The 13,681-nt window shown below is 44.3% G+C and overlaps 1 protein-coding gene across 1 annotated transcript in view; it reads left to right on the top strand.

The window, feature by feature from the left end:
• NXPH2 (neurexophilin 2) overlaps positions 1-12,713 on the top strand; it is a 41,570-nt gene extending 28,857 nt beyond the window's left edge. Inside the window, exon 2 of the mRNA XM_075757243.1 lies at positions 9,952-12,713. Coding sequence (XP_075613358.1) covers positions 9,952-10,695 — 744 coding nt within the window. The 3' untranslated portion in view covers positions 10,696-12,713. The remainder of the gene's footprint in view (positions 1-9,951) is intronic.
• Positions 12,714-13,681: the final 968 nt, after the last annotated feature.

Genomic DNA, 13,681 nt, shown 5'->3' with positions numbered 1-13,681 from the left:
TCCACCCTTCAAAAAGAGCTGCATGTCTCATATACAGCAAAGAGAAAAACTACTTAATAATACCAGACCAAATTATATGAGTTGTTCCTCTACAAACATACAAATAAGAAAGATACCTATTTTCTATCTATCTCAAAGATCTCTATTTTAGATTTAGAGAAAAAAACCCCAAACAAGTAGAAAGAGGTGAAGTCTTCATGAGTAGAATTTGTGCACATTTTTTTGGCAAGAAGCAGTTCGCAGAACACATCTTCTATTCTCTTGGCAAAAAGGTAGATCGCTTCAGTGCATGGGTATCATTTAAAGGCTATCTATGCTATAAACAATTTGTCCAATTGAGGCTGGAGGGAACACTTCAGATATAACCTAAAACTGCTCATCAGGGTTGTGGGAAAGATGGCACATACTTTTCACAAATATATTTTTGACAAAGGAAATCCTTGCAGGCTTTATTTTTATTTTTCACTCTTTTTTTCTTCAGCTGCTTCTTCCTCCCAATTTTGTTTCTTTACTGAAATGCTGTTTTAGTAAAACACTATTTTGCTTTCTTACAAAAACTGGAGAATTTTAAAGTGATTCTTTTTTTTCTGTAAAATATGATACTGAGTTTGAAGTATCTGTTTTGTTTAAAAATATGCAATGAAATCATAGCCTGAATTGGAACTTCTCCCAACATACCCCTTCGTTTTAGATTTGTATTTTTGTCTTTGGGTTATTTGAATGTTATCATCTCAAATGCTCATTAAAGATTTCTACCTGTTACCTTCCCTAGCCTTTAGGTATGTACAGATGTAGCTAGAGATCTTTCTCTCTCAGATCTTTTGAGGAAAAATGGCAAAGCACCTTTCAGCGGTGTGCCGTGAACCACACTTCATTAGCTCCTCGCACGCTTGGCGTGAGAACAGAAGAGGCACTTGCCAGATTACAGGACGGAAAAATAGTGCTGAGTCGCACATTGGCTTTCATGTTTCCAATTTATGTTTTCTGACTTCCCTTCTGTGACAGTCTGAAAGGGAAAAGGCTAAAAAGTGAGGGAAAGCTTCAGGCTCATCCTTATTTTTGTGTCTCTTTCAGGTATATAAGTGTGTGCTTGTGTTTAGCAGTATTTGACTGTCAGACAACAATACATCAGAAAGCATTAATATTCACAATGGATATATTGATATATATTTTTATTCTGTCATTCCTCATTTTCCTGCCATCACTTTGCTTCTATGCCGCTCTGGTACTTTCCCAAAGAGCGATGGTTTGGAGGGAGCCCCATCACCAGTGACTGCTAGCAGGACGCAGTACAGAGACGATCGCTTTCCTTCTGTCGGTGGGGATGCTAGTACAGCGTCCCTCCGCAGGGGGGGAAATCTCTTTGTAGGATTCATTTACAAGCAGAAAATTTAATGGGCTGCAAGGTTCGATCATGAAGGCTTTTTTTTCTGCTGAAGCAGCTTGTCATTTTAGTTTTAACTACAGGAGACAGGACAAAATTTTTAAAGCAATCCAATTATATTAGCTATTGAACAGAGGATTTCTGTCCACCTTTCCCAAGTGAAAGAAAGTAGCAATAGCTGCATTAGCCTTTAAAATTTTCCAAATTTTAACCCCCCCAACGTGAGTGGGGGACTCTGCAAAGTCTGGGTATTCTGCCTGCATCCAGCTGGAGATCAGTGCTTCTGAAAACCCACCCCCTGCTCTGCAGTTTCCCCCCGTAAAGGATATCATTGCAGAAATTAGCACGGTGAACCCCACAGTCCCTCTTTAGGATCCATTTTAAAATGATACAGAAATCAAGCACGCAAACTCTGAATTTCCAACTTGACTTTTATCTTTGCCCCAGAGTATCTCAAAGAGTCTGTCATCGCCCACAGGAGAGAGACAGCCAGTCACAACAACTACTATTTATTTATTTACACTTTAACAAAGGAGAGGTTGTACAAGTGTAGGAAAGCGTTTCAGGTGCCTGGAGAGCAAGGGCATCCACGCTTCCAAGGTTCAGCCTCTCTTCTGAGTATTTACTTCCCACCACCCCCATTAGCACGGGCAAATGGTGACGGCAATTTCGGTGGAGTCTTTTCATTTACATGGGGAAATAATTAATTCCCAGCTTTTGACAAATGCGTAACAAAACTGGGGTTGCTCAACCAATCAAGCTAACGGGCAGGACTCGCAGTAGTAGTTGGGTCTTGCTTTGGCCGGCATGCTGCTCGTACCTCTCCTCTTTTCCAGGCTGCAAACTGCAAGCACTGCTTCCAGGGCTGCGGAGGACACAAAGACCCCACTCTCAACCTCCAGTTGAGATGTCTTTTGTCATTTCTTTTGTTTTTTGAAGTTCGGACAAAAGTACATCCCTGCTTACTCTGTTCCTTCCCACCTGCCCAGTGCTCGGAGGACTACATGCAACACGGACGGCTCACGGGCTCCTCGTGGGTCAGACCGGGCTGCCGCGCAGGTAGTTAGCATCACCAGGACCGGGGGAGCACCCTCGGCAGCCTGCAGCCCCCCGGAAGGGGACAGTCACCCCAAGCACCTCGGGGTCCCTCATCAGCTGCACCATAACCACGGCAGAAGAATTCGGCTCAGGAAGTAAAGCAAGCAGCCAAATACGTGGCCATGTTTTAGCAGCCCCTTCATCTCAAATATTTCAAGTCACTTTTGTACTTTTTTTCACAACTGAAATAAAATACAGAAGAAAGCTGTATTTTATTGGAGCTCTCCTGTTATTTTCCCAGTATGAGAGCCACATACCCTGCTGTCAGGCCCTCAGGTGTTCACATACACTTTTTAACTAACCAAACCAATTTCTAATAAGTAGCTTATATCAACTCCTCTATACTTATCTAATTTAAAATAAGCCTTCTGAGGAAAAAAAAAAAACAAACTACACTCCAAACCGTGGCAGGATGTTACATGCTGCCTACAAAACAGAGTACACACTCAATTGTCAATCGCTGCAGCTACTGTTGTCCAGTTCACGTCAGCACGGGGGCCAGTTGGCTAGGAGCTGCCACGGATGGAAAAGTTGGGAGGAGGAACCAGTGCAAATTTCAGGAACTGTCTGGAAATGGGAGATTTTTGATTCAGTGCAAAGCAACTCCTTGTTTCTTGGGGCAGGCTGACTTGCACAATTTTGTTTTCTCAAGGGAAATCCAAAAGCTTCCCAGCAGAATTTTTGGGAGAAGGGATCAAAAATTTCCAAGCAAAAACCTGAGCATGTGTTTGGGCAGCTGAAGATTGAGACATCCTTAAGGATTTTTCTGCTTCGTAGCCTAAATTGTTAATTCACAGCTTTCATTCCTAGCAAAAACTGCAGTGGTAAATGCAAGTTAATCCACCTTACAATTATGAAAGCACACGGGCTTATAAATCCTAAAAACTAAGGCTGTAAATGGAACAAACATGGTTCTTTTATACAGTCCTGCTGAAGGAAGGTGTTGCTTAATTCCTGAATTCCTTGAAGCATTCCTGACAGCAATCACATCTGCTGCCATAAAACCCATCACGGCCTCTGCCTTTGGGAAAAACGTATTTAATAATCAGTAAAGTTCAAGCTCAGCTTGTTGTAATGAATTATTAGAACCCGTCATCATTTTCTTGCACAGAAAAAAAGAAAAAAAGGCTATAATGGAACACAATTTTATGTTTTTCCATTTAATTGATGACGGGCTGAGTTTTTATTAATCTTTCTGGGCTCCAGTGTAAGATGCTGAAAAAGCTAATATGAGATCATTGTATCTGGTTAATGTGTGTGCTTTGCAAAATTGATAAGGCCTGTCAAGACATAAATTATTTAAAATTTGATAAATGTGTTGAAATCATTGAATTTTCAAACAGACAAAGCAGAGCTATTTCTCTTCCCCCCTCACACCCCCTTCAAACTGAGGTTTTTGTACAGCCGCTCGATGATGCTGCGTTATCTTTGCAGCACCCGGCTTGTACCGAAATTAGCACGAGGAAGCCAGAGAAGTATCCTGTCCTGCTGCGGTGTGACACAAACGCAAACCCGTGAGCTACAGCCTCAGGGATGGGAGTAGCAGAGGGCGAGGAGACCACTGGAAGCCTCCTCCAGTACGAGTTTTTCACTGGTGAAACTGGGGGTGAGGGCAGGTTACCAAGTACCACCTCCTTCCTACCACCCCTTCCTCTCCATGGCCGGGATAAGAAGCTCACAGCAGCACCAGTGAGCGGCCGAATGCTGCTTCAGAGCTGTTCATCCCAACAGACCTATGTATTTCAGCTAATTGCCGAGAGTCTTTAAACGACTCCTGGCAGGGCTGAAGCTATAGAAATGATTGCTGGTGATTGATGAATAACCTGGATAAAATTCCCAAAGCATCAGAACGAGTAACTCTTGCACGGGTACACCTGCTTGTATTTAGTGCCATGCCCACAGAGAAAGGCGTGGGAGCGAGTTCCAAATGAACCCAAATTTATTTGGCAAATACAGAAAATGCAGCGCTTACCTATACGAGTGTCTCATCAACGCATGCTCACTTCTCAAAAACAGTTCACAGGGAACGTTATTTAACCCTGTGCTGCTCTACCGCGGTCAGGATCACTCATGGAAGAAAAAAGGTTTTGAAGAGCAATCACAATCTTTCAGACAAGCGCACAGGGAGAACCGACAGTTTGAAGTTTAAAACTACATAAATACAAAGCACATCATAGTTTGGTTTGAGCCGTTCTTGCGGTTAACGTAGCAAAAGAAAACGGCAAGGCATGTTGTGGATTCTGTACGTCTCGATAGGTGCAAGATCATGTTTCTTACTGGAAAATATCTACAGTCTAATGGAAATTTTTGGGTAACTGGGTGACATTTTACAGACTCAGTAATATGGAAAAAGATTAGGTGATTTCTTCTGTTTGGAAATTGATGGTTTTGAGGGAATGGGAAAATGCAGGTGCAGCAGAGGAGAACGACAGCAATAGCCATCTATTTAAATGTATACACTAACCTCTCTAAGGTAGTATTTTTTCAAATACCTTACTAGCAATATTCGCCACTATAGAGAAGCACTATAGTGAAATAGGAAGATGCTGAGGAAGTAGTTTTTCCAGCACGTGCTGCATTCTTTTCATACACATTTATTTTATTTCCCGGAAATTGCTAACCAACGTGAATAAAGAGCCGAACAAAGAACATCGGCCCATCCTTGCTAATAGAAAAAAGCTGTCATCAAGCGAAGGGCCTTTGCAATGTATAGAGGAAAATGGCGTGTTAGAGTTTGGCTCTCCTATATTGCAGAAAGCGTTACTCAAAATAGAAAAAAACCAGCCCGCGCGCACACACAAAGAAGGTTTTACATTAAAAAAGCACAAATATTATTCACATTTCTGAACAATGCACCCTCATTCCTGCTCCTGCGCTGGGCACTGAGCAGAACCAGGCGGTTCTTTGTTAGACACCTTTGCACTGAACATTTGCAAAACACAACAAATGTACTCCCCAGAGCCTGCAAAGTACCTTCCCTGCAACCGACCGAGCTGACAACTTTGTCAGGCTCTGGGCCTCACTCCTGCAATGAGATCAGTGAGACAAGATGGCAGGAGGGTGAAGCAGAGTCAAGAATTAAGGCTGCATGAGATCGGAGAATCCTGCAGTCTGCAAACTATTGCAAAGAGAGAAAGAAATAGGAAAAAAATTAGTGGAAAGTATGACTTCCAACAGTGGCTAGTGATTGCTGGCTAGGCCTTACACAGGAATACTACATCTTATAATTCGACATATTAATGATTTCATATGCCCGTGTTATGAAAGCTGCTTCATCGCCACATGAATTAGTCCACGTCACTGTAGCTCCGGGGACATGTTTCATTATCCTATGTTTCATTACACCTCATTCGGTGTAACACATGGATAATTAAAAGTATTAGTAGCTTAGCACGGTGCAACTCTGCAATTCAACCATCGTGGTTTTGAAATTATTGTGCCCTAATATCTTACTGACGTGACCAACCTGCCTGGTTCCCACCCTTCAGCCACCCCAACCTTACACCGACATATTTCTTCTTTCTATATCAGAGCCCTCTGAAAACAGCAGTTCAGAAAGCAATGCTCTGCTATCTCATTTGGAGTGAGAGCCCCCTGAAGAGACATACACTGAGTATTACCAGCAACACACGACTCAACGCCCTCTAGATCTCTTCATAAAAGGAGAGGAGGAAAAAAGCCGAAGAGCCATTGCATGGATTTCAATAAACATTGCAAAAGAAAAGTAGCCCAGCAGGACAATTTGTGTGCGTTCCTGTGCCCTTGCCAGAGGACAGTCAGAGCTGGGTGCAGACAGAACCAAAGTTAGAACGTCCTCTGAACCAAGCAGCTTCGTTTCTATGTATTTCTCCTTAAAATTTCCAGCCACAGATCCCTCCGGCTCAGTTGCTAACAGCAATACCAACTATAGGCGCCCACGGTTTTGAGTGGTCGTTAGCATGTTAAGTAGCAGATCATTTAGCCGTGCAAACACAGAGAAAACTTTCTGGTATTTCAGCACTGTCAGGCCCCTGGTCCCAGCTGGAATCTAGAAACACAGCAGAAAAGCCTCTTTTTTTATGCTTTTAAAGGCCTCAGGTCAGTTTTGGGGTGAAGGATGGGTGAGCGTGTGCATGGGTTCTTGTTTCATCTGACCGGAGTGACTTCTCTGCAGCAGGGGCGTTGTTTCCCTGGCAGGGATGATGGCCAGCTCTTCTGGGCATCACCCGGCTGACTCCGAGCTTGCGAGCAGGCTTAGAAGCGGCTGAAGAACCATGCATAAACATGACATTGCTTCACCAGGAGCTTTCCATCACACCGGAAACGATGCTTCCCCCAGCACCGTTATGACAGTGCTATTTGTGCTGGTACAGATAAGCATCTGTCACTGTTTCCATTAGAATCTCCTATTTTCCTGGGTTCATAGCTCAGCCATAAAAAACGTAGCGTAGAGGCGGAAAGTTGGCGTACAAGGTCTCAGGCTGCGAGTGATCATTGTTGTCTTTCCCCCCCCCTTTCTAATCTAAAGAAGAAAATTATGTATTTCTGCAGAGACACACCTGGCCAATACATACAGAGCCAGCTGTAGATTTATTTAGCGATAGTGATGGCCACCTTTCAACATTCAAATTGTGAACGTTGTGGCGGTGGCTGTCATTCAAAATTCAATCTTAATTGCTGCATTAGGGACGATTGGGAAGAGCACGTGGTAGGTGGGTTCGGGCGCTGGTTTAGAGCCTATTGCTAGAGAACAGGAACCAGCCAAGGTCAAGGGCTTTGGAGTTTCTGATCTTTGCCAGATGATGAAACAAAAAATCAAAGATTATAGAAATAACAATTGACTATTATAGAAAATGAACACTGTTAGGAACTAAAGGCGTCGAAGACCCCTTTGGGATCAGTAGCAGAAGGAAAAACAAGCCCAGCATCGCCGTTTCCCTAGTGAGACAGGCAGCACAAAATCCCACCCCATGAATGAGTGTCCTCCAGCGGCTGAGGAGGACAGCACGCGCTCCGTGTTTGGACGGCTTTAGGCAAACTTCCACCCGTGATCTCGCTGTGGTTAACTGGATAGTGCAAACCCCATCCTGTGCGGTAGCAGTGCTGGGAGCCCACCTCCCCCATCCTGGCGCTGCGAGATGGGTGCTGAAGCGAGCGCGGCATTTTGCCAGGAGGAAGAGGCGGCAGCGTTTTGGGGATGAGGACAGTACAATGCTGTTCTTCTTTCCATTTTAAGCGCCTTTCCTTTCTGTTCACACATTTTGTAAGAATAATTGCAACTGAGAAAGTTTTTCTGTGTATGTGATGGTATCAGACAGTCCTGAAGAGAACAAACCCTGAAAACACATTCTCCAAAACTTATACTTAAGCTTTAAAGGACCAAAAAAGAAAAAGTTAGGTGATCATTTCTGACTTGTTGAAACACGGATTCTGCTTCTGACCTGTTGCATTTTCAACACTACTTCTCTCTCAGTGCACAGAAGAATGTTGTGGTGGGTTGACCCCGGCTGGAGGCCAGGTGCCCCCCAAAGCCGCTCCATCACCCCCCTCCTCAGCTGGACAGGAGAGAGAAAATATAACGAAAGGCTCGTGAGTCGAGATAAGGGCAGGGAGAGATCACTCACCACTTACCATCACAGGCAAAACAGACTCAACTTAGGAAAACTAATTTATTAGCAAGCAAATCAGAGCAGAGCAATGAGAACTAAAACCAAATCTCAAAACACCTTACCCCCCACCCCTCCCTGCTTCCCAGGCCCAACTTCACTCCCCATTTCTCTCCCTCCTCCCCCCCAGCGGCACAGGGGGACGGGGAATGGGGGTTGTGGTTGGTTCATCACATGGTGTCTCTGCTGCTCCTTCCTCCTCAGGGGGAGGACTCCTCACACTCTGCCCCTGCTCCAGCCTGGGGTCCCTCCCATGGGAGACAGTCCTCCACCAACTTCTCCAATGTGAGTCCTTCCCACGGGCTGCAGTTCTTCACCAACTGCTCCAGCGTGGGTCTCTCCCACGGGGTGCAGACCTTCAGGAGCAAACTGCTCCAGCGTGGGTCCCCCACGGGGTCACAAGTCCTGTCAGCAAACCTGTTCTGGCGTGGGCTCCTCTCTCCACGGATCCACAGGTCCTGCCAGGAGCTTGCTCCAGTGCGGGGCTTCCCACGGGCCACAGCCTCCTTCAGGTGTCTCCACCTGCTCCAGTGTGGGGTCCTCCACGGGCTGCAGGTGGATATGTGCTCCACCATGGACCTCCATGGGCTGCAGGGGGACAGCCTGCCTCACCATGGTCTTCTCCACAGGCTGCAGGGGAATCTCTGCGCCGGTGCCTGGAGCACCTCCTGCCCCTCCTTCTGCACTGGCCTTGGGGTCTGCAGAGTTGTTCCTCTCACTCCTCTATCCAGCTGCAATTGCTCTGTCGGGTTTTTTTCTCCCTTTTTAACTCTCTTACGCCAGAGGCGCTGCCACCATCACTGATGGGCTCAGCCTTGGCCAGTGGTGGGTCCGTATTGGAGCCGGCTGGCATTGGCTCTCTCAGACATGGGGGAAGCTTCTGGCAGGTTCTCACAGAAGCCACCCCATTAGCTACCAAAACCTTGTCATGCAAACCAGAAAAAAAAACACACATTGGCAATGTGTCTATACATTAAATTAGAAATCTTCTCTTTAGAGACCTGCATGTTTGACTCCACAATCTCACACCGTTCTGTCGCTACCAGAAGTAGCTATTTGCTACTTCCAATTGCACGCAATTTTGCATTAGACTGTGCTTGGTCTAGTCACATTTCTGAAAAATGATGAGATGTGCTCTACGGCCGGGATTGCTCGGCACTTCTAGAAGGTCAGGTCTTGCTAAATACAGGCAGCTTAGTACCTGAAACCAACACACCCAAACATAGGGTTATTTTCATGATCTGTCTCAAACTAAGAACACAAATAGGCATGCACAGTTTGGAAAAAAAATGGAAAAGGCAAGACCAGAAAAGACAAATGTATAATAAACATTTTAGCACACAATTACGCCACCAGGAACAGCTGAGTACATCAGGATTTTAAGCCTAAACTAGTTGGGAGGTTAAGTGGGGAGAAAACCAAAGGGGAATGGAAAATTCCGTGTCTCTATTTCACTCCATCTTTTAGCTGTTTAGCCACGTTGCTGTTCAGGTTTTCCAGCATCCTTAGGTACATTTTTAATCTAACAAACCTATGAGCAAAGGCTGTCTGCCTGCTCTCACATATCACAGCCCTCGACCTGTGCAGAGATTTATCCATTTGTCCCAGTGGATAGCTCCCGCTGAGTTTTTTGCATCTTCTGTAAGCTATTTTGAGTAAAATCCTTGAGCTTTCGTTGGGCAGCAAGACATTACTCCTTACAGTAGTCCTGGCTGGACCGGTTCAGACCCTATTGGTATAAAAATAAATATTGATGCCTCCTCTTGTATCTTGACATTTTTATTTTCACACTTTATATTTACCATTCTTTCTGTGTTGAAACAGGTATTTTGTGACACTAATCAAGTTGTACAAGCCACAGACGTGTTGGACTGGGAAGACAAGGATGCTGCAGAGACATTGGTCGACAACGTGGTCCACTCCAGGATCATCAATCCTTTACGCCTGTTTGTTAAGCCATCTCCAGTACTGAAACACGGCCAGGTGTCCTACTCTGACAGCATAGAAAACTTTTGGGATTGGTTGTCCAACATCACGGAGGTTCAGGAATCCCTCGCACGAACTAAACGCAGACCTATAGTAAAAACTGGGAAATTCAAGAAAATGTTTGGATGGGGCGATTTCCACTCTAACATCAAAACTGTTAAGTTGAACCTCCTGATCACAGGGAAGATCGTCGATCACGGCAATGGGACCTTCAGTGTTTACTTCCGACATAACTCCACGGGTCTGGGAAATGTTTCTGTAAGCCTGGTGCCACCTTCCAAGGTGGTTGAGTTTGAATCATCTCCACAGTCAACACTGGAGACCAAGGAATCCAAGTCCTTCAATTGCCGAATTGAGTATGAAAAAACAGACCGCGCTAAAAAAACTGCCTTGTGCAATTTCGACCCTTCAAAGATCTGCTATCAAGAGCAGACTCAAAGCCATGTCTCCTGGTTGTGTTCCAAACCATTTAAAGTTATCTGCATTTACATTGCTTTTTACAGCGTAGATTACAAACTGGTGCAAAAGGTCTGTCCTGATTATAATTACCATAGTGAGACTCCGTACTTGTCCTCTGGCTGATACAATTGTGAGTAACTAGAGATACAGCATCACTCATAAAAATAAGCATTTCCATTAACCTTCTGGAGAAGAAGATGTTTTCCTATCAGGTTAAAAAGTCTTTAAAAACTGTAGCTGTGTTTGTGCTGTATCGTAAATAATCAAACTATTTATGTAACAATCATTTTCATTTGAGACCACTACATTTTAACACTCTCATCATTAATAAGGGAACTACCAGGCAGACACATGACAAAAAAAAAAAAAAATCAAAGAAAATTATGTCTGTACTGAACATCAATCTTGGAAAAACAGTTTTTTAAACTAGACTCGATGGCAGAGAGCTTTTGTCTTTTACTTGAATTGGACAGCACTTAGTAGGATCCTATTTCTCATTGGGAACTTTAGAAGATGTCAATATAAAGAACAAATGATGAAGCAGACTCCCAGCTGCTAATATACAAAATCCAAACAAACAGCTCTCCCGCTAATTTCATAAGGAATGTCACACACACAGGGCTCAAGGAATCAAGTCCAAATACTAAGAGAAAGTGCTATTTCTAGGATTAAAAAAAAAAGGAAAGGAATCCACATTTCTATGAGTTGTAGTAGTTGTATGTATTCATTGAAGTGAAGAGTGAGTAGTTCTTCCTTCTGACTTCTTACCCGTGGATATGCAATGATGTAATTAGACATTGATGAGCTTTAGTTTATTAGACCCACCAGGTGTGCAGGTTTGGTGTACATTTCTTCCTTCCTTGGTCACCATTGGTTTTGATTCTTCTCCAACGTTTCCATATACACCAGTACAAGTTTTGCAGTGATAGAGAACATACATACCTCGGAAAAAGATAATCTCTGTTTAAGTCTGAAAACGGTAATGGGGGCTGGCTTCCACGTAAAGGAAGCCGTTATCTTGCTCTCTAGCCCTCTTAGCACCGTATCGCAGCAAGGAGAACGCATCACAGCGTAAGGATGATACAGGAATAACGCAAGCTTTCTGCTTAATGCCACCCAGTTGTCTTCCTTAGTATTGCGTTGCGTCCTTCAAGTCAAAATATAAGCAATGACAAATAAAGAGGACAAAAATCTATGCATCTTCACCTCACAAGGCAGATTTCAAACAAAGATACTCAGCCAGACCTTCCCCTAGTCCAGAACAGCATCACTCCATCACTCAGTTGTAAGAAGGGAGGGTCTGGCTGTGGTTTTGTGTCAATAGGACAGAGGTTGGTCCCAGGGCAGTCCGTCCCCGTTAGCTCCGGCCGATGCGCTTTCGTTGGGTGTTGATTTTGCCGCCGTTGCCGATTCATTATCATAGTCCTTTGTGACAGCTCGATGTCACAGGTCCCGTGGAAGATGCTGGCTGAGGAAGTGCTTTTTTGCAGAGGCTTTTTTTTTTGCCTCCAAACTTACATGCAGGGTCCAAGAAGTTGCATTCAGCTTAAAGTACTATAAAAATACTCTGTGCGAGTGGTGTGCACCCAGACAAATGACTATGACAGCTCAAAAAGACTCATTCATGAGATTAATTCTGATTTCCTTGGTACAGTCTCATACAAAAAAATTATTCTGTTAAAAAAATACTACAAGTAACTGGCTAATTTGTTTTTTCTCTTTAGGTGACAAATTTAAATGTGTGGTTTAGTTTGATCAATAATCTAAATGTTTTCCTTCATCTTATTTCATACAGAGTCTCTCCTGCTCTAAATGATGTTTTTTAGTTTGTCTATGACTGTTGATTCCTACAAGATGGTCTACTTTGTATTCTGTATAGCGTGTCCTCGTTCTGGCTGTATATAAGCTTGGATTTATTGCTACGAGTTCAGTGGTTGGTGCTTTTGTAACTTAGCTGTAAGCCATGATTTTATTGCCATGTATTTTTACTCAGCACTGTAGGCAATTAAAAGAAAACCCTACATGCTATTTATTGTAGAGTATGTGGAAATCATATATGTATATACACTTAAATATGTGTACATATACAAATATATGCGTACATGTATTTGTATGTAAATAAAGAGAGTTTGCTAAATCTGGCACTTGCTTATGACATACTTGATTTTTTTTTTTTTTTTGAAGTGTTGTATATATAAAGACACAAAGTAAAACCAAGGGGCTGCAATATATCACTGAACGTTTTTCCCCAGCTGGAATTTGTTTTTCTAGGAGATATTTAAGCATGTGCTACAGTGAGCTGTGCTACAAGCCTGGGCAGGATAGGTTCAAGAGCATTTCATGATGTTTGAGAAGTGAAGTGCATGTTTAGACGAAGACTATCATGAACTGTTTAATAATTGTGCAAGGTCCATTAAAAGTAAAGGGGTTGGTCAGCATTAGAAGAGGTTTCCAACCAGGAGCGCGCTGGGAGAGCGGCAGCCCGCTGCCGATTCTGCCCTTGCTCAGTGTTTCTCATCGAAACAGGAGCTGGATTCTCCCCGCGGCAGACGACATCTTGCTGCGGCACAGCCACGTCCCAGGCTGGGGTTTCCAGACCTCAGGAGGATGAACCAGGGCCTCCAGCAGACAGACATCGCTCCGGAAACACCCAGAGCGCCCTGGGAATTCACAGGGAAAGGCCGTGATCAGTCAGGGGACAAGTATTGTAACAGGTTTAACACCTGAGCTTCTTGAACACCAAGAAGACACGCACCCAACCACAACCAACTTTTGACTTCTTTTGACTTCAATCAAGTCTCAGTCTCTTCAAGCAAAGCCCAGGCTGGTGCCACCACAGGAGCAGCAGCGGAACAGAGCCCATGACAGCAGGAGGAGCGGGGTAACCCAGCCCTGCCAGCCTGTCCTCCCGCAGGGTGGTGGGAGGAGCTGTTGTCTCACCTGCAAGTCCCATCAAGGAGCTTTCCTGCCCCACACGTCCCAACGGTCAAGGAGCGACCATCAAACCCGCTCGGCTCCCTGGCGAACACAAGGCATCTTGGAGAAAGCCGAAGTCTGCTGAAAGACAACGGCATTGGTACCAAAACCATCGTGCCAGAGATCTCACCAC

This window comes from Balearica regulorum, chromosome 6 (assembly GCF_011004875.1).
Source record: "Balearica regulorum gibbericeps isolate bBalReg1 chromosome 6, bBalReg1.pri, whole genome shotgun sequence".
Taxonomy (NCBI): Eukaryota; Metazoa; Chordata; class Aves; order Gruiformes; family Gruidae; genus Balearica; species Balearica regulorum.
This window is presented reverse-complemented; position numbering and strand designations above follow the sequence as displayed.